General features: G+C 38.7%; 1 protein-coding gene across 2 annotated transcripts in view; it reads right to left on the bottom strand.

The window, feature by feature from the left end:
• FAF1 (Fas associated factor 1) overlaps positions 1 to 22,706 on the bottom strand; it is a 602,340-nt gene that overhangs the window by 559,079 nt on the left and 20,555 nt on the right. The window contains exon 1 of one of the 2 annotated variants that reach the window (XM_049875180.1): positions 10,710 to 11,384. The exons of the other annotated variant lie outside the window; for it this stretch is intronic. Coding sequence (XP_049731137.1) covers positions 10,710 to 10,748 — 39 coding nt within the window. The 5' untranslated portion in view covers positions 10,749 to 11,384. Of the gene's footprint in view, positions 1 to 10,709; positions 11,385 to 22,706 lie in introns of those variants that run through there. 2 annotated transcript variants of the gene reach the window in all.

The raw sequence follows: 22,706 nt of genomic DNA on the forward strand, positions 1-22,706 counted from the left end.
ATAGTTCTCAAAATGTTCTTGGCGGTGAACACGATGCCATTCCTCTTTGTCATTCCTGGCACAGTAGACCATATGATTGCCTAGTTCAAAATGGCCAAAACCAGTCCATTTCAGCTCACTAATGCCTAGGACATCAATCTTTATGCGTTCCACTTCATTTTGACAACTTCCAATTTTCCTAGATTCATACTTCACACATTCCATGTTCCAATTATTAATGTATGTTTGCAGCTGTTTCTTCTCATTTTGGTCATGGCTCAACAGCAAATGAAGATCCCGAAAGCTTAACTTCATCCACGTCATTAAGGTCGACTCTTCTTTGAGGAGGCAGCTCTTCCCCAGTTGTACTTTGAGTGCCTTCCAACCTGAGGGGCTCATCTTCCAGCACTGTATCAAACAAAATTCCACTGCTATTCATAAGGTTTTAGCTGCACACTTTTTTCGGAAGTAAACTGCCAGGTCCTTCTTCCTATTCTGTCTTAGTCTGGAAGCTCCACTGAAACCTGTCCACCAAGGGTGACCCTTCTCGTATTTGAAATACAAGTAGCAAAGCTTCCAGTATCACAGCAACACGCAAGACATCACAGGAGGACAAACTGACAGACTGGTGGTAGAATGACCAATTTTGTTAAGTCTACCGTTTGGATTTTTTTGTTGTTGTTGTTGTTGTTATTTTTCCTTCAATTTGTCCCAATTGTTTTGTTCAGATATTCCTCTTTATTTGCATTCTTTAGGTTTGAGTGTATTTTTAGTGTTCTATTTTACACCTTCTATTAGCTTTTTAGGAAACCCTGGTGGCATAGTGGTTAAGTGCTACAGCTGCTAACCAAAGAGTCGGCAGTTTGAACCCACCAGGCGCTCCCTGGAAACTCTATGGGGCAGTTCTACTCTGTCCTATAGGGTCGCTATGAGTCAGAATACTGGGTTTTATTAGCTTTTTGGAGCCCTGGTGGCACAGTGGTTAAGAGTTTGGCTGCTAACCAAAATGTTGGCAGTTCAAATCCACCAGCAGCTCCGTGGAAACCCCATGAGGCAGTTCTACTATTACAGGGTCACTATGAGTCAGAATCAACTCAATGGCAGGTTTGAATGGGTTTATTAGCTTTTTACCTCCTTATAAATGGTTCCTCTAGGAATTATAATATGCATCCATAATTTATCACTCTACCTTGAGTTACTGTCATTACCATTTTTCACATAATGTAAAAACCTTACATTGGTTAAGTTTATTTACTTCTTTCTGCTACTGTTGTCATATATTTTACTTCCACCTATAATACAAACATAATACAGTGTTACTATGTCAGTCGTCTTTTAAAGAAATTATGAAAAGAAAAATAATTTTACAGTGTTTTATATTTACCCTCATGTGCTGTTCATTTCTTCCATTGATCTAAGTTTCCATCAGATATAATTCCTCTTCAACCTGGAGAACTTCCTTTAGCACTTCTTATCATACAGGTCTGCTAGCAACAAATTCAGACTTTATTTATCTGAAAACGTGCTTCACTTTCATATTCAATATATAATTTTGCTGGATATAAAGTTCGAGTTTGATCTTTTTCTTCCTTTCAGCACTTTAAAGGTACTATTCCATTGTGGCCTGGATACCATTAAGTCATTCTTGCCAATTTCATGGAATATCTTTTTTCCTCTAGGTGTTTTTAAGTTTTTCTCTTTATTTCTGATTTTCAGTTTGACTACGCTGTGCCTGAGGGTGATTTTCTTTGTATTAATCCTAGTTGGTGTTCACTGAGCATCCTGAATTTACCAATTTCTATATTGTACAAAGTTTGAAGCTTTTTTAATATCTTTTAAATCTTTTTTCTCTCCGTGCTTCAGTTTAGATAACTTCTATTTATCTACCTTCAAGTTAATGATATTTTCTTCAGGGGTGTCTGATCTTCTGTTAAATCTATGTAATTAATTTTTTATTTCAAATATTGAATTTTTCATTTCTAGAATTTCCACTTCGTTTTCTAGAGCTCCCATTCCTTTCCTGAAATTGTCCGTTTCTTCATCAGTCATTTCCACCTTTTCCTGTAAATTCACTAATTATAGTAATTATTTCAAAATTCTTGTCTGTTAATTCTAACATTTTTGTCATCTATGAGTCTTTTTATATTGACTTCTTTTCAGTTAATTCCAAGTTACATTTTCCTGCTTCATCACATGTATGATTTTTTTTTAATTGTATTCCAGATGTAATGCATAGAATAAAAGCAGAGAGTAAAATATAACATTTTTTGTTTTGTTCTGTTGTTTCCTCAAAGAGTGTAAGCTCTTTCCTCTGTGTAGCACGTACTTTTTCAACAAGGGCACTATGGCCCCAAAAATGGTGAAAACTGATTCTTAGAGGGTGAAAAAAATCTCACTCTTTTTATGTATAAAGCACAGATACACATACGGTACATAAGATAAAAGTATTGTCATGGATTGAATTATGTCCCCCCAAAAACGTGTGTATCAATTTGGCTGGGCCATGATTCCCAGTATTATGTAGTTGTCCTCCATTTTGTGGTTGTAATTTTATGTTAAAGAGGATTAGGATGAGATTGTAACACCCTTACTAAGGTCATATCCCTGATCCAGCGTAAAGGGAGTTTCCCTGGGGTGTGACCTGCACCACCTTTTATCTTACAAGAGATAAAAAGGAAAGGGAAGCAAGCAGAGTGGGGAACCTCATACCACCAAGAAAGCAGTGACAGGAGCAGAGCACGTCCTTTGGACCTGAGGTTCCTGTGCTGAGATGCTCCCAGAGCAAGACAAGACTGATGGATCATAAGGACCTTCCTCCCAAGCCAACAGACAAGGAAAGCCTTACCCTGAAGCATGCACCCTGAATTCAGACTTCTAGCCTAAGACACCATGAGAAAATAAATTTCTCTTTGTTAACGCCATCCACTTTGGTATTTTTGTTATCGCAACACTAGATGACTAAGGCAGGTATATATAGTATATCTGTGGTATTAAAATTTCATCTAAGGGAACAATTAGGAAAAAAATGTCAGAAGGTTTAGGTGATGGGCTATAATTGAGATTGCAAAACGGTCAAAATGAGCTTGGTTGGCCCAACTCCCAACTTTTCACAGTGCTGCAGAGGAGCTGAGCTCTCTGATCTTATCAGTATCTGAGCTTGGAAGAAGTTGACTGTTTCAGATAGTTTGGTAAACTTTTGGCTTCAACTCTGACAGGATACTAAAATCCAAAGGCTATACGAATGCACGATATTGCATAACTTCTCTCTGCTTGCCAGCCCTTTCTCCAGTACAGCCTTCTCAATTGAGTAGCAAGAAAGGGGTAAAGGGATACAGGTTGTCAGGCCTAGTGAGTTACGTTTGAATTACTCAGTTACTGAGTGTTTTGGCATCCCCTTAAATTTTGCATCTGAGGCAAGTTCCTTATTTACCTCACCCAAGTCTCAGCCTAAAATGAAACCATTACAACTTTTTAAGCAGAAAAAATAAACTAAACATTTCTGAGCCAAAAGAAAGAGGGAAAATAAAACAAAAAGAGAGTAATGAGCTGATAAGACAGAGCAATAAACTCAAAAAAGAATAAGAAAAGACTGATCTTCCTCTAAGACATACTGGAAAGGATGACTGGAGTTACAGGAAATGGCATAATGTTAAATGACAGAAAGAAGGCAAAGAAAAAAAAAGATTCTTACTTTGCCTCTTTTACACTATGGGATATAATCTTTAAAGTGTAGAACAGAAAAAACATTGTTTAAAGGAAACTAAAGTCCAAGGTAAAAGAAAAGTCAATCAGAGAACAAGTAAACACAAAGCTAGTAGCTAGAAAAATTCAACCTTGCTTGCTGAAAGCGAAGAAGACTTGAAGCACTTACCGATGAAGATCAAAGGCTGCAGCCTTCAGTACGGATTACACCTCAACATAGAAAAAACAAAAATCCTCACAACTGGACCAATAAAATAGGCAACATCATGATAAATGGAGAAAAGATTAAAGTCAAGGATTTCATTTTACTTGGATCCACAATCAACACCCGTGGAAGCAGCAGTCAAGAAATCAAGCAATCCATTGTATTGGGCAAATGTGCTGCCAAAGACCTCTTTAAAGTATTGAAAAGCAAATATGTCTGTCACCTTGAAGACTAAAGCAAAGACATGACCTTGGCGCCTGACCCAAGCCATGGTATTTTCAATCCGCTCATATGCATGTGAAAGCTGGACAATGAATAAGGAAGACAGAAGAAGAATTGACACATTTGAATTGTGGTGCTGGTGAAGAAAATACACCAGGGGCTGCCAAAAGAACAAACAAATCTGTCTTGAAAGAAGTACAACCAGAATGCTCCCTAAAAACAAGGATGGCGAGACTATATCTCACGTACTTTGAACATGTTTTCAGGAGGGCTCTCTAGAGAAGGACATCATGCTTGATAAAGCAGATGGTCCGCGAAAAAGAGGAAAACCCCCAATGAAATGGATTGATGCAGTGGCTGCAACAATGGGCTCAAGCATAACGACGACTGTGAGAATGGTCCAGGACCAGGCAGTGTTCTGTTATACACAGGGTCACTATGAGTCGGAATCGACTCGACGGCACCTAACAACAACAACAACAAGCTAGAAAAAATGAGTTTGAGTCTTCAGACTATGAAAAATTACCTGCAAAGGTACTGAAAAATCTTGTCAGTAAGATCCATACAACCAACAAGAAAAGTTTGGCAATTCTTTTTTTTTTTTTTTTAATACTAGGAATACTACAAGGATTTCAAAACGAGAGGGAAAAAAGATAAGGTAATCACAGACCTTCTGTTTTGACATCAATTCATGTCAAAATTTTTGAACAAATTCTTAAAGAGATGTTGGCCTATAAATCCTTAGAAAGGGAAATGTGATCATTAGGAGTCACTATGAATTCATTACGAATAAACCATGCCAAAACATTTTCTGATAGGTAACTTGACTAGCACATCAGAAATATAACATGTTTTCTATCTGGACTTCAGCAAGGCAACTGACAAAATTTTTCTGATTTATCTCAAATACAAGATACGGGAATAGGGAATGAATGCTACTAGTCATACGGGATCATGACAGCATAAATGCCTTCATCTAATTTCAACTTATTTTGCTACAGCTCAGCAAACACTGATAGCCTGACATTTGTCAGGCACTGTTAAGACACTAGCAATACAGAGATGACTATAACACAACCCCAAATCTCAGGATATTCAAGAGTGTTGACTAACAGGTTGGTGTTCATTCATTCACATACACAAATGACACGAAGCTAAAATAGCCAGTACTCTGATGACAAGATCAGGTTCCAAAAAAACCATTTATATCTTTTTCTTATTTCAACAAGGAGAAAACTAACTAGTTCAGTTCAATTTAATATTCACTAAGCGTACGCTATATGCCAGGAATTGTGTTAAACCAAACCAAACCCACTGCCGTCGAATCGATTACCGACTCATAGCAACCCTATAGGACAGAGCAGAACTGCCCCCATAGAGTTTCCAAGGAGCGCCTGGTGGATTTGAACTGCTGACCTCTTGGTTAGCAGCGGTAGCACTTAACCACTACGCCACCAGGGTTTCCGGGAATTGTGTTAGGCACTAGGAATACCAAAATGAATCTAATCCCTGGCTTTAAAGAATTCACAAATTAGTAAGAAAGACAAGTAATCAAATATTTACAATATAATGTAATAGCTGCAATGACAGCTATATATGTAAGAATCAGAAATACATAGGTAAACATAAGTAATTTGTTATGGAAGTCTTCACAGGAGACGGTGCCTAAACAGAAGTCTAGGAGATGAACAGAAGACTGAGAGCCACGCTATGGGATAACCAGGAAAGGCAAAGAGACATGAAATTAAGTTCAAGGAAATTATATGCATCCAAGTGTTAATACAGCACAAATGTATTGAGAAAAGTGCAGTCTACATGAGGCCAAAACACAGACAGTCTTGTTAGCCATGGCAATGAACTTGATCTTTATCCTGTATAAGCAACTGAATATGAGGTTTATGCACGGGGTTAGGAATGAGGCTCCTACTTTGGGAATCAACAGCATACCTATGAGGTGGGATGGAAAGGAAAAAGGGACAAGGACAGAACCCTGACGTACATTAACACTTAAGAATATAAGATCAATAAAGAACATTTTTAAACTGGTAAAAGCTTGTCAAGTTTTTAAACTAGAAATAATAGGCTGAGAAGGGGGAGCTGGTGGAAAAGGAAATGCAGAAGCCAAAGGAAACATGGGAAAAAATTTCTGGAGAAGGTGGAAGGATGAAAGTTAACAAAGATTAATGTAAATTTCTCCACTTAACTGGAGAAATTCAAATGATTAAATTTGGGGTGAGGGTGCTGCCTTACATGCTTACGTGGGATTATAAACTACTACCTGATCAATATGTGTCAAAATTATAAGGTGGCTTTTTTAATAGTAAAACTAGGGGACAGGTTAGTCTACTCATCCAAACCTCTTTTGGACAACTGTGTTAACTCCTGAGCTTCTCCTTCCAAATGTGCCATTAGCAAGTAAGCACATCCAGAGGAAGGCAAGCAGGCAATAACAGTGCAGAAAAGAGCTGGAAATTTAAGGTTCAGAAAATAAGTTAACAGTTACATGATAGTTGCCTTCGTGTGACAGGAACGGGAATTCAGTTTAGGTCTAGAATAAATAAATTACGAAGAGGTAAACATTTTAAATATTAAAACGATTAACTAGCTTTGTCAACTGCCTTATTAAGAAGTGATATCCCAATTACCAAAAATGTTCAAACAAAATTGGATGAATAACAAACTGTGAAGAAAGATACTGAGGGTATTTCAGCCCAGCAACCTTGTACCTCAATATTTGCATAATTTTCCCAGTCAAAACAACAGTTAATCATATTCTGCCTTCTGATACATCTAATATTGATTTAAAGTGTTATGTGAGTATATGTATCTAAATCACTCAACCAACTTCTATATTCCTCTATCAATCATTCTATACCATAATTATTATGAGGATTTTACCTTGTCAGTGATAGGACAATGTCCATATGCCTACAAGAAAGACCAGTTAATAAGACTAGTATTCAAATGTACACACCAACCACTAATGCCAAAGATGAGAAATTAAAGACTTCTACCAAATTCTGCAGTCTGAAATTGATCAAACATGCAATCAAGGTGCACTGATAATTACTGGTGATTGGAATGTGAAAGCTGAAACAAAGAAGAAGGGTTGGTAGTTCGAAAATATGGCCTTGATGACAGAAACTATGCTGGAGATCACATGATAGAATTTTATAAGACTGACGATGCTTCACTGCAGACACATTTTTTCAACAACACAAATGGCAGCTACACATGTTGACACCACCAGATGGAATACACAGGAATCAAACTGACTACATTTGTGGAAAGAGATGATGGAAAAGCTCAGTATGGTCACTTAGAACAAGCCTGGGGCCAACTGTAGAACATACCATCAATTACTCACATGCGAGTTCAAGCTGAAGAAAATCAGAACAAGTCAATGAGAGCCAAAGTACAACCTTGAGTATATCCCACCTGAATTTAGCGACCACCTCAAGAATAGACTTGACTCACTAAACACTAGCAACCGAAGACCAGATGAGCTGTGGAAGGACATCATACATGAAGAAAGCAAATGGTCATTAAAAAGACAGAGAAGTAAGAAAAGACCAAAATGGATGTCAGCAAAGACTCTGAAAGTTGCCCTTGAACATAGAGCAGCTAAAGCAAAAGGAAGAAATGATGAAATAAAAGAGGTGAACAAAAGATTTCAAAGGGTGGCTCGAGAAGACAAAGTAAAGTATTATAACGAAATGACCAAAGACCTAGAGTTAGAAAACCAAAGTTGAAAGAACTGAAGAGAAAAATTCAGGCCTCGAGTTACAATACTGAAGGGCTCTACAGGGAAACTATTACATGAGGATGGAAGGAATACACAGAGTCACTGTACCAAAAACAACTGGTCGACGTTCAACCATCTCAGGAGATACCATATGATCAAGAACCAATGGTACTAAAGGGAGAACCAGGTTCAAGCAGCAATGAAGACACTGGTGAAAAACAAGACTTCAGGAATTGACAGAATACCAATTGAGAGGTTTCAACAAATGCATGCAGCGCTGGAAGCACTCACTCACCTACACCAAGAAATTTGGAAGACAGCTACCTGACCAACTGACTGGAAGAGATCCACATTTGTGCCCATTCCAAAGAAACGTGATCCAACAGAATGCGGACACAAGTAAACTTTTGCCAAAAGATCATTTCAAAGCAGTTGCAGTAGTACATGGACAGGGAACTGCCAGAAATTCAGGTCAGATTCACAGGAGGAAGTGGAACGAGGGATATCATTGCTTATGTCAGATATTTCTTGTCTGAAAGCAGAGAACATCAGGAAGATATTTACGCTTTACTGACTAAGCAAAAGCATTTGACCATGTGGATCATAACAAGTTATGGATAACATCGCAAAGAATGGGAACTCCAGAACACTTAATTTGCTCATGCTCGATCTGTACACAGACCAACAGTCGTTCAAACAGAACAAGGGGATACCGTGTGGTTTAAATCAGGAAATATGTCTATCAGGGTTGTATATACCATGGACTGCCAGAAGAATGAATAAGTCTGTCTTGGAATAAACATAGCCAGAATGGTTTTAGAAGCAAGGATGGCAAGACTTTGTCTCACATACTTTGGACATATTATCAGAAGGGACTAGTCCCTAGAGAAGGACATCATGTTTGGTAGAGGGTCAATAAAAAAAAGGAAGACCCTCAACGAGATGTACTGACACAGCAGCTGTAACAATGGGCTCAAGCATAACAACAATTGTCAGGATGGCACAGGAGCAAGCAGTGTTTCGTTCTGTTACAAACAGGGTTGCTATGAGTCAAAACCGACCTGGCAGCGCCTAACAACAACTATTGGTCTTTTTGTAATTATTTATTATGAGGATTTTAAGAGCACCAACTTAATTTTTTATCGTTTCCTCTCCTTCCTAATTCCTACTCACCTGTACCTAGTACAATGCCTATCACAGAGCAGGTATTCAATAAACTTTGTCAAGTGAACGAAAATATGAAGACAGTATCAGGTAATATATTTCTCTGTATTCCACACATCCCTGCACCAAAATACATGTGAGGCCATTCAAATATCTGTTGAGTAAATAAATGAATGCATGGTACACCCACAATAAATACTTGTGATTTAAAGCAGTGGAAATTAAAGTCACTGTTCTTTTATCAAGAATTGTCACTAAAGGGTAAGGCAGTACACAACACTGGGGAAGCCAGCAAAACTGGTACAAGGCAAGGTCATAGACACATCTCCAAAACTCCCTAAGGGACCAAACTGCTGGGCTGTGGGCTGTGGGGACCATGGTCTTGGGGAACATCTAACTCAACTGGCATAACAGTTTATAAAGAATATGTTCTAGATTCCTCTTTGCTGAATAGCATCTGGCATCTCAAAAGCCTGTGAGTGGCCATCTAAGATACTCCATTGGTCTCACCCCTTCAGAAGCAAGGAAGAACGAAGAAAACTAAAGATACAAGGGAAAGATTACTCCAAAGGACTAATGGACCACATCTACTACAGCCTCTGGCAGACTGAGTCCAGTATAGCTAGATAGTGCCTGGCTACTACCACTGACTGCTGTGACAGGGATCACAATGGAGCGTCCCGGACAGAGATGGACAAAAATGTACGACAAAATTCTAACTCACAAAAAAAGACCAGACTTACTGGCCTGATAGAGACTGGAGAAACCCCAAAAGTCATGGCCCCCAGACATCTTTTCATCTCAGTAACGAAGCCATTCCCAAGGTTCACCCTTTAGCCAAAGATGAGACAGACCCATAAAACAAAATGAAACTAAACGGGCACAACAGCTCAGGGGCAAGGACTAGAAGGCAGGAAAAGACAGAAAAGCTGTTAATAGAGAACACAAGGTCAAGAAGGGAGAGTGTTGACATTTTGTGCGGTTGTTAACCAATGTCATAAAACCATATGTGTACTAAATAAAATATGTGTACTCTGTTTAATGAGAAACTAATTTGTTCTGTAAACCTTCATCTCAAGTACAATTAAAAAAAAAAGTCACTATGCCATCATGATATTCTTCTACCTATCTCACTTATCTGACCACAACGCCAACCAGAAGTATCACTGAACAAAGGTGTCTCTTGATGGGAAGCTCAGAACAACCTATCTGGGATTACTAAAGCAATGGTGGAAAACAACTAAGAGCCATGACTCTACAAAGTTTCATATTTTTCCCCCATGGGTAACAAATAGCAAGTGCAACTGCAAGACTTCCTCTGGTCAGCAGGGAGCTCCTTACAGTTATCTTCATGAAGGTCTCCTAAAAACTCAGTAAGACTACATATGAAACGAAATTATAGGGTCAGCTATGTCTGTAACCACTGACCTTCCATCAAGGGATGACTCTGTATTCATATTAACTCAGGGTGCCTGCAGGACACATCCCCTGAATATGCCAAGGCTCTGTTATTATCACACACACGCATCTGCATAGATTTAAGGAGAAAAGAAAAAGAAATTCTTCTAGTAGACATCCCAGGAAAGGATGTGGATGTTTCTTAGTGTTTTAGGCTGGGTTCTCTGGAGAAGCAAAACCAGTGAAACATGTATATATACATATACAAGGATTTATCTCAAAGAAACAGCTCACGTGGTCACGTGGTTGTAAAGGCTGGCAAGTCCTGATCATGGGTCAGGCTGGAGGCTTGTCCTAACTCACATAGCTGCAGAAGCTGATGAACTGATGATCGGCAGGTCAGACAGCAGGCCGCTGGCTCTCAGATTTTGGAGATGACAAATCCAAGATCAGCTGGTAGGACGGCAGGCTGCTGGCTCACAGGCTGCAGAGGCCGACAAATCCCAAGATCAGCATGTAAGAAGGCAGGCTACTGGTTCACAGGCTGCAGAGGCTGACAAATTCCAAGATCAGCAGGCAATACGGCAGGTAGCTGGCTCAAGTCCCAAGAACCAGAGGGCAGATGATGACAAGCCAGATGCAGGATCCAGAGCAAGCAAGCATTACCAGAATGTCTATATATATACTGGATGTAGACCACATCCCTGAAGAAACTCCCCTTACAAGTGACTGGCTGGTCACATCATGGAGGATGATTGTATCATTACATAACTGCCAAATTACACCATTACAAAACTGCCAAACTACACCATTACATAACTGCCAAGCCACTGAGAATCAAGGCCAGCCAAGACGACACACAACCTTAACCTCACACTTGGTATATTAATATTTTTATCTTGGCAAATTAAATTACTCTTGGATTATGGGTACGATTTATGATCTATCAAAATCTTTAATCTTAACAATAAAAAACATTTCATTTTGGCATAATCTTCATTTTAACTTTACATACTCTCTATGCATGTGTAAATGAGGAGACTAATAATTCATATAATATTTCTCCATTCTAAAAACAAATAAACCATACTTAAACATTATTATCACATGCTCTTCTACTAGGACAATAAAGGCAGGGGAAAAAAAAAGTCATTACAAAAGCAGGTTGTAACAATACACACAGAAAATGATACACCATCTAAGTGGCCTTTTCGTTTTGCTGAACACATTTTTTGTACCTCTTTAGGTTTCTGATTTTGTTAAAATATTGGTTAAAATACAAAAAAGCTGTTAGCACTTCCTTGGCAAAATAACACTTGTCTTCAGTTATTCATTTTTAGTACATGAAGTTTCCACCTTTTATCTTGGTTAGGAAAATTGATTAGTTTTAGGAAGCTTTTAAAAACAAAATTTAATGAGCAAACTACTTTAAATCTTTAAATTGTGTAATAATGACAAATACAAAAATTTACCAACAGGGCCAAAAGACTGGAGAAAGACTCATTACAACCTGCAATATGTAGATGGCACAACCTCGCTTGTTGAAAGCAAAGAAGACTGGAAGCACTTACTGATGAAGATCAAAGACTATACCCTTCAGTATGGATTACACCTCAACATAAAGAAAACAAGAATCCTCACAACTGGACCAATAAGCAACATCGTGACAAACACAGAAAAGATTGATGTTATCAAGGATTTCATTTTACTTGAATCCACAATAAACGCCCATGGGAGAAGCAGTCAAGAAATCAAATGACACATTGCATTGGGCAAATCTGCTGCAAAAGATCTCCTTAAAATGTTAAAAAGCGAAGATGTCATTTTGAGGACTAAGGTGTGCCTGGCCCAAGCCATGGTATTTTCAATCACCTCATACACACGCAAAAGCTGGACAATGAATAAGGAAGACCAAAGAATTGATGCCTTTGAATTATGGTGTTGGTGAATAATACTGAATATACCATGGACTGCCAGCACAATGAATATATCTGTCTTGGAAGAAGTACAGCCAGAGAGCTCCTTAGAAGAAAGAATGACAAGACTTCGTCCAACGTACTTTGTACATGTTGTCAGAAGGAACTAGTCCCTGGAGAAGGACATCACGTTTGATAAATCAGAGAGTCAGCAATAAAGAGGAAGGCCCTCAATGAGATGGACTGATACGATGGCTCCAACAGTGGGCTCAAAACATAGCAACAATTGTGAGGATGGCACAGGACCAAGCAGTGTTTCGTTCTGTTGTACAGTGTAGCTATGAGTTGGAACCGACTCTACAGCACCTAACAACAACATCTGGTAAAATGCTATGATTACATAACGTTACTAGGATTGGTACGCTATTACTTCTTTATCACCATCTCTCGAATTCTATCATCCATTTAAAACGTGAAGATACTAATAATCCTCCAAAGTTATTTTTTATTTTGACAGATCATTTTTACCTATAATTATAGAAAATTTCAAGTATATACAAGATAGAGATAATAAAATGAGCAACCGTGAACACAATACCCTCTTCAACTATTACCAAGCCACAGCCAATCTTATTTCACTTGCCACCAACTCTACTCCCAGTTGCCTGCCAAACTGTTTGGAAGGAAAATCCAGACATCATTATCACCTCATCCATAAACATTTCGGTATGTATGTCTATAGGATATGGGACTCCTATTTTAAAACATAACCCAAGACCATTATCACACTTAAATAACATAATATCAAATAATTCAGTCAGAGATGCCAGAGTATTTCTTACTACATTATTTCAAATTAATCACTAAGCAATGTTTCCTTCTTCTAAAATATAACATAGCTTAAAATAAAGTTCATGTGTATCAACTTGAGGCCAGTCCCTGCTTCAGCTGGAGTCAATACTGTTACTTTTGCCACAAAGCCATAATTTCAAATCCCACTACAAGGACCTTAGGAATACACCCAAAACTGATGGTACTCCCAGAATATATGAAGCAAAATTAGCACTAATACGGATTTACACTAACAAAATACCTTACAGAAAATGATAAATACAAACGTGAAGTAAAAAACACCAGTGACAGGTCTTCCTGAAGCACTATATTTCAATAACCACCACTACCATACATGATTTTAAGATAAGCAGCCAACAAATTTTTTCTTCTTTAATACCTCAGTAAATCCAGGGACACCAGAATAACTTTATTGTTCTCTTTCTTGTGTTTCACAAAGCTACGCTAGGATGAAGGAATCAAAAAATACCTAGATGCAGGTTTAATTTTTCAAGAGGCAACATAGTATAGTACTGTACTTATTAAAGCTTTTCCAGTGTTGTAGCCATAATGATAGAAAAGGAAAATATTCCCCTTGGGGAGAGGAAGATGACTCAAAGTGAGGCAAGCCACAGCCTTCCAATTTCTCTGAAATCTCATTTTCTATTTAAAATTCTTGCAAATATCATATTTACTTCATGATAGTTTTTAATGTTCAAAGAAACCATAAATTCTTTTTTAATTATTTTAGTAAATTGGTGCTACAGGAAGACATGCACATTTATTCTGTAGATTAGTATATCCATCTAAGAAATGTGAATATATAATATACATAGATATACTTTGGAGACCTGAGCTCCAATCCCAGCCTTGCTACTCACTACCTATATTAGACAATTAATCTCTTTACACCTCCATTTCCTCATCTTTAAAATGAGACTAATAACAATGGCTATCACAGATTACATGGGATATAATGATTAGATGCAATAATGCAAATAAAACACCATGGAGACCAGGAGAAAGAAAACGCTCAGTAAATATCATTAATAATTATTATGACTATCATTTCCAAAATCAATCTGTAAAATGAAGGATTACCTACCTAGCAGGAAGGTAAGAACTACGAAGGGTCTAAAATTTAACCCTACTTACTCACAAGCTAATAACGTAGCCTGTCATAATTTCATGGATACTAGAAGGCACAAGACTCCTGGGTCAGGGGCAAAGTATTTTATTACTCACAGCAACAGCAACAGGCAGAGTATCAGTATTTTCTTGTGCCAGGGTGACATAAAGTGAGCCAGGTGACTCACACAGAAGGTGAGCCCTGAGCTTAGGGAATGGGAATCTTTTATAACGGACAGTAAGCATGCCAGCCCTTTGCTCTGGAAGGAAAAAGTATCTTTAACTTCCAAGAGTGTAAGCAACTCTCCCCTTTCTTCTGGAAGGAGAAGCTATCTAGGCTGGTCACAATACAACATTCTTTGAAAAGATAGTCTGGAACAAGCAGTGCCTCTATTCATAAGACGTGCAGGAAGGGAAGAGACACACAGAACTGTCTCCAACAATATGCACTCCTCACTGAGAACTGTCTTGGCTGTTGACAACTTTTCTCACTCCATCAGCCACTCTGATTAATCCAAACAACAGAGGCTAAGGCTAAATCCATTGAATTTGTCTCACACAGCATTTAATTAAAGGTCTCTTTTTATGGTTCGACGGCAACGGGTTTGGTTTTGGGTTATGAGCATGAGCAAACTGACTCGTCGGCAGAAGTCTGGTTTGGTACCAACAGGACTCCAAGCAGGAGAAAGCGGTTTCCAGCCTTTAAAAGTGGTTTCAAAGGTGGAGCCAAGATGGCGGAATAGACAGATGCTTCCGGCAAGCCCTCTTTACAACAAAGACTCGAAAAAACAAGTGAAACAAGTATATTTGTGACAAGCTGGGAGCCCTGAGATTCAAAGGGAAGCTTAGAAAATAAACTGAGGAGCAGGTGGAGGAAGAGACCACTCAGAAGCAGAGAGAAGTTACTGGACCTGAATCACAGGGAGCCCTCAGGCACCATTCTGGGAGTGGCTGCGGCAGCGGGCTGGTGCTAGCCTCGGGCCACAGTTTCCCCAGGGAGAAGCAGCAAGCCACACAGCCTACTCACACCTCCGGAACCTGAGGACAACAGCACTCTTGGTAAAAGCTAAGTACTTGCGTATATTTTAACATGCCCCCCACCCGCAAACCGGCTCCAGCGGATGAATTCCCTGGGCGGGAGATAGGCACTGTTGAGCACCTAGAGCTATCCTCCCAGCCTTGGGGAAGGAAAAAACTTGCGTTTGGGGGAAAAGATAATTTGCTAGCTCCACTAACTGGGGGAGCTAAGAACAGAAGCAGCTCCCGTCCGGGCATAAACTCTCCGTGGACTTCGAGCACCTTTCCCCACTGCATGGACCTGTGTGGGCCTATTTCTGGAGAACAGCCCCTTGCTGGCAGACTCCAACCGTTTCAGCTGTGCGGTGGAGAGGTGGGTGTTTGATGTTTGACATTGCTTTGCCTATTAAACAAGGTCCTCACCTACCCATATCAGGGACCTAAGGACTGGTGGCTCCACGCAGGCCACCCACGCACCCACAACAGGTGTCCAAAGATAACTGGTACCTCCCAGTCCTTACAACCAAAAACTCTGCGTGTCCGTGGTCCACCTGCACAACCCACCAACCTGCACACTCTAGGGAACAGGGACATGCTTTCCTCAGAGACACTATGGGGTCAGTTCTCAGCTCCCTGCCTTGTTCAGAGCGTGACCCCCTCCTGCTGCAATCAGATACTGGTATATACGCCAATCACCCCTACCCCTCTAAGACTATAAGACAGAGCCTGTACCACAAACTTGATATGAGCTACCTGGAAACCTGAGCTGAATTCATACAAGAAAACTGAATAGACTCCTAGACTGATATACCTGATAATAGCTCTAGCCATTTGGAGACAGGACATCAGAGCTCCAAAGGCAAATATAATCAAGCTAGCTTACTCAAGCAATCCATAGGGTTATACCAAAACAAAACAAAGCAAGAAGCTATGACACAGTAAACAAGCACAAACTAATACAAGAACTTATTGATAGCTCAGAGACAACAGTCAATATCAAGTCACATAAAAAAACAGACCATGATCACCTCAACAGGCTCTCAAAACAAAGAATCCAGGGATCCTTTAGATGAAAGTGCATTCCTGGAATTACCAGATGCAGAATACAAAAGTTTAACATACAGAACCCTTCAAGACATCAGGAAGGAAATGAGACAATACGCAGACCAAGCCAAGGAACACACAGATAAAGCAACTGAAGAAATGTGAAAGATTATTCAGGAACATAATGAAAAGTTTAATAACCTGGAAAAATCCAAAGACTGGAAACAATCAGAAACTCAGAAGATTAACAATAAAATTAAAGAAGTAGACAAATCAATAGAAAGTCAGAGGAGCATAATTGAGCAAGTAGAAGCCAGAATTTCTGAACTCGAAGATAAATCACTTGGGACTAATATATTTGAAGAAAAATCAGATAAAAGAATTTTAAAAAATGAAGAAACCTTAAGAATCATGTGGGACTCTATCAAGAGAAATAACCTACGAGTGATTGGAGTACCAGAACAAGGAGGGATCACAGAAAACAGAGAAAATTGTTGAGGATTTGTTGGCAGAAAACTTCGCTGATATTGTGAAAGATGAGAAGATATCTGTCCAAGATGCTCATCAAACTTCACATAAGGTAGATCTTAAAAGAAAGTCACCAAGACATATTATAATCAAACTTGTCAAAACCGAACATAAAGAGAGAAGAATAAGAGCAGTGAGGGATAAATGAAAAGTCACCTACAAAGGACAGCCAATAAGAATAAGCTCAGACTACTTGGCAGAAACCATGCAGGCAAGAAGGCAATGGGATGACATATTTAAAAAATTCAAGGAAAAAAATTACCTGCCAAGAATCATATATCCAGCAAAACTGTCTCTTAAATATAAAGATGAAATTAAGACATTTCCATATAAACACAAGTTTAGGCAATCTGTCAAAACCAAATCAAAACTCCAAGAAATACTAAAGATAGTTCTTTGGTTAGAAAATCAATAATATCAGGTATCAACCCAAGACTAGAACACTGGGCAGAGCAACCAGAAGTCAACCCAGACAGGGAAATCCAAAAAAACAAAGGAAGGTTACAAAAAAAAAAGCTCAAAACAGGGTAACAGCGATGTTATTAAATAAAAGAAGACAACATTAGAATAAAGAGGGACTAAGGTAACCACCTTCCATATGAAGAGGAAGAAATGGCAATACAAAGAAATAAAACATAGGTTTAAATTTAGAAAAATAGGAGTAAATACTAAGGAAACCACAAAGGAGACAAACTATCCTACTCATCAAAATAAAATACAAGAAAAAAATCGAGACTTACCAGAAACAAAATCAGCAACAATAAATATGAGGAAAGGACAATATATGACGATAATCTACTTAGCACATAAAATTAAGAGGGAAAAAGAAATTGTCAACAAGACACAAAAAAAGGCATCAATATGATAGCACTAAATTCATACCTATCCATAATTACCCTGACTGTAAATGGACTAAATGCATCAATAAAGAGACAGAGACTGGCAGAATGAATTAAAAAACAAAAACCGTCTATATGCTGCCTACAAGAGACACACCTTAGACTTAGAGACACAAACAAACTAAAACTCAGAGGATGGAAAAAAATATATCAAGCAAACAACAATCAAAAAAGAGCAGGAGTGGCAATATTAATTTCTGACAAAATACACTTTAAAGTTAAATCAATCAGAAAGAATAGGGAAGGACATTATATAATGATTAAACGGACAATACACCAAGAAGATATAACCATATTAAATATTTATGCACCCAACGACAGGGCTGCAAGATATACAAAACAAACTCTATCAGCATTGAAAAGTGAGATAGACAGCTCCACAATAATAGTAGGAGACTTCAACACACCACTTTCGGTGAAGGACAGGACATCCAAAAAGAAGCTCAGTAAAGACACGGAAGATCTAAATGCCGTATCAACCAGCTTGACCTAATAAGACATATACAGAACACTCCACCCAACAGCAACCAACTATACTTTCTTTTCTAGTGCACATGGAACATTCTCTAGAATAGACAACATATTAGGTCATAAAGCAAGCCTTAGCAGAATCCAAAACACTGAAATATTACAAAGCATCTTCTCTGACCATAAGGCCAGGAAAGTAGAATAACATGAAAGGCAGGGAAAAGAAATCAAACACTTGGAAACTGAACAATACCCTGCTCAAAAAAGACTGGATTATAAAAGACACTAAGGATGGAATAAAGAAATTCAGAGACTCCAATGAGAATGAAAACAATTCCTATCATGAACCTTTGGGACACAGCAAAAGCGGTGCTCAGAGGTCAATTTATATCAATAAATGCACACATCCAAAAAGAAGAAAGGACCAAAATCAAAGAATTATCCCCACAACTTGAACAAATAGAAAGAGAGCAACAAAAGAAACCCACAGGTACCAGAAGAAAAAAATAATAAAAATTAGAGCTGAACTAGATGAAATAGAAAACAGAAAAACAATTGAAAGAATTAACAAGACCAAAAGCTGATTTTCTGAAAAAAATCAACAAAATTGATAAACCGTTAGCCAAACTGACAAAAGTAAAACAAGAGAGGAAGCAAATAACCTCAGTAAGAAATGAGATGGGCGATATTACAACAGACCCAACTGAAATTAAAAGAATCATATCAGATTACTATGAAAAATTGTACTCTAACATATTTGAAAACCTAGAAGAACACATGAATTACTAGAAACACACAACCTACCTAAATTAACACAAACAGAGATAGAACAACTAAACAGACCCATAACAAAAGAAGAGATTGAAAAGGTAATCAAAAAACTCCCAACAAAAAAAAGCCCTGGCCCTGATGGCTTCACTGGAGAGTTCCACCAAACTTTCAGAGAAGAGTTAACACCACTACTACTAAAGGTATTTCAGAGCACAGAAAAGGATGGAATACTACCAAACTCATTCTATAAAGCCACCATATCCCTGATACCAAAACCAGGTAAAGACACCACAAGAAAAGAAAATCATAGACCTGTATCACTCATAAATGTAGACGCGAAAATCCTCAACAAAATTCTAGCAAATAGAATTCAACAACATATCAAAAAAATAATTCACCATGACCAAGTGGGATTCACACCAGCTATGCAGGGATGGTTCAACATTAGAAAAACAATTAATGTAATCCACCACATAAATAAAACAAAAGAGAAGGATCTCATGATTTTATCAAATGATGCAGAAAAGGCATTTGACAAAGTTCAACACTCATTCGTGATAAAAACTCTCAGCAAAATAGGAACAGAAGGATAATTTCTCAACATAATAAAGGGCATATATACAAAGCCAACAGCCAACATCACTCTAAATGGAGAGAGCCTGAAAGCATTCCCACTGAGATCGGGAACCAGACAAGGATGCCCTTTATCACCACTCTTACTCAACATTGTGTTGGAGGTCCTAGCCAGAGCAATTAGGCTAGATTGAGAAATAAAGCGCATCCAGATTGGCAAGGAAGAAGTAAAAATATCTCTATTTGCAGATAACATGATCTTACACACTGAAAACCCTAAGGAATCCTCCAGAAAACTACCGAAACTAATAGAAGAGTTCAGCAGAGTATCAGGAAACAAGATAAACATACAAAAATTAGTTGGATTCCTCTACACCAACAAAAAGAACATCGAAGAGGAAATCACCAAATCAATGCCATTTTACAGTAGCCCCCAAGAAGATAAAATACTTAGGAATAAATCTTACCAGAGATGTAAAAGAATTATACAAAGAAAACTACAGTACACTTCTGCAAGAAACCAGAAGAGATTTACGTAAGTGGAAAAACATACCTTGCTCGTAGACAGGAAGACTTAACATTATAAAAATGTCAAGTCTACCAAAAGCGATCTACACATTTAATGCAATTCCGATCCAAATATCGATGACATTCTTTAATGAGATGGAGAAACAAATGCCCAACTTCATATGGAAGGGAAAGAGGCCCCAGATAAATAAGGCATTACTGAAAAATAAGAACAAAGTGGGACGCCTTACGTTACCTGATTTTAGAACCTATTATACCACCACAGTAGTCCATAAACAGCCTGGTACTGGTACAACAACAGATACATGGACCAATGGAACAGAATTGAGAATCCAGACATAAATCCATCCACATATGACCAGCTGATATTTGACAAAGGCCCCAAAACAGTTAAACAGGGAAAAGACAGTCTTTTTAACAAATGGTGCTGGAATAACTGGATATCCAACTGCAAAAATATGAAACAAGACCCATACCTCACACCATGCACAAAAATGAGCTCAAAATGGATCAAAGACCTAAACATAAAGACTAAAACGATAAAGATCATGGAAGAAAAAATAGGGACAATGTTAGGAGCCTTAATACAAGGCATAAATAGAATACAAAACATTACCAAAAATGACAAAGAGAAACCAGATAACTGGGAGCCCCTAAAAATCAAACACCTATGCTCATCTAAAGACTTCACCAAAGAGTAAAAAGACCACCTACAGATTGGGAAAAAATTTTCAGCTATGACATCTCTGACCAGCGCTTGATCTCTAAAATCTATATGATTCTGTTAAAACTCAACCACAAAAAGATAAACAACCCAATCAAAAAGTGGGCAAAGGATATGAACACGCACTTCACTAAAGAAGATATTCAGGCAGCTAACAGACACATGAGAAAATGCTCTCGATCATTAGCCATTAGAGAAATGCAAATTAAAACTACGGTGAGATTCCAGCTCACTCCAACAAGGTTGGCATTAATCCAAAAAACACAAAATAATAAATGTTGGAGGGGCTGCGGAGAGATTGGAACCCTTATACACTGCTGGTGGGAATGTAAAATGTACAACCACTTTGGAAATCTATCTGCCGTTTTCCTAGAAAGTTAGAAATAGAACTACCATACAACCCAGAAATCCCACTCCTCGGAATATACCCTAGAGAAATAAGAGCCTTTACACGAACAGATATATGCACACCCATGTTTATTGCAGCACTGTTTACAATAGCAAAAAGCTGGAAGCAACCAAGATGTCCATCAACGGATGAATGGTTAAATAAATTGTGGTATATTCACACAATGGAATACTACGCATCGATAAAGAACAGTGACGAATTTGTGAAACATTTCATAACGGAGGAACCTGGAAGGTATTATGCTGAGTGAAATTAGTCAGATGCAAAAGGACAAATACTGTATAAGACCACTATTATAAGTTCTTGAGAAATAGTATAAACTGAGAAGAACACATTCTTTTGTGGTTGGGGAGGGAGGGAGGGAGGGAGGGAGGGAGGGAGGGAGGGAGGGTGGGAGGGTTATTTACTGATTAGTTAGTAGATAAGGAACTACTTTAGGTGAAGGGAAGGACAATACTCAATACAGGCAAGGTCAGCTCAACTGGACTGGACCAAAAGCAAAGAAGTTTCTGGGATAAACTGAATGCTTCGAAGGTCAGCGAGCAAGGGTGTGGGTTTGGGGACTATGGCTCAAGGGGACTTCTAAGTCAATTGGCATAATAAACTCTATTATGAAAACATTCTGCACCCCACTTTGAACTGTGGCGTCTGGGGTCTTAAATGCTAACAAGCAGCTATCTAAGATGCATCAATCGGTCTCAACCCACCTGGATCAAAGGAGAATGAACAACACCAAGGTCACACGATAACTATGAGCCCGAGACAGAAAGGGCCACATGAACCAGAGACTTACATCATCCTGAGACTAGACGGTGCCCGGCCACAACCCATGACTGCCCTGACAGGGAGCACAACAGAGAACCCCTGAGGGAGCAGGAGAACAGTGGGATGCAGACCCCAAATTCTCATAAATAGACCAGACTTAATGGTCTGACTGACACTAGAAGAATCCCGGCGGTCATGGTCCCCAAACCTTCTGTTGGCCCAGGACAGGAACCATTCCCAAAGACAACTCATCAGACATGGAAGGGACTGGACAATGGGTTGGAGAGAGATGCTGATGAAGAGTGAGCTACCTGTATCAGGCGGACACTTGAGACTGTATTGGCATCTCCTGTCTGGAGGGGAGATGGGAGGGTAAAGAGGGTTAGAAACTGGCAAAACGGTCACAGAAGGAGAGACTGGAAGAAGGGAGCGGGCTTACTCATTAGTGGGAGAGTAAATGGGAGTATGTAGTAAGGCGTATATAAGCTTATATGTGACAGACTGACTTGATTTGTAAACTTTCACTTAAAGCACAATTATTAAAAAAAAAAAAATTATTAAGAATGCAGGAGAAAAACTAGATAACTAGGAGCTCTAAAAATCAAACACCTATGTTCATCCAAAGACTTCACCAAAAGATTAAAAGACTACCTACAGACTGGGAAAAAGTTTTTAGCTATGACATTTCTG

This window comes from Elephas maximus, chromosome 3, assembly GCF_024166365.1.
Source record: "Elephas maximus indicus isolate mEleMax1 chromosome 3, mEleMax1 primary haplotype, whole genome shotgun sequence".
In the NCBI taxonomy this organism is placed as follows: domain Eukaryota; kingdom Metazoa; phylum Chordata; class Mammalia; order Proboscidea; family Elephantidae; genus Elephas; species Elephas maximus.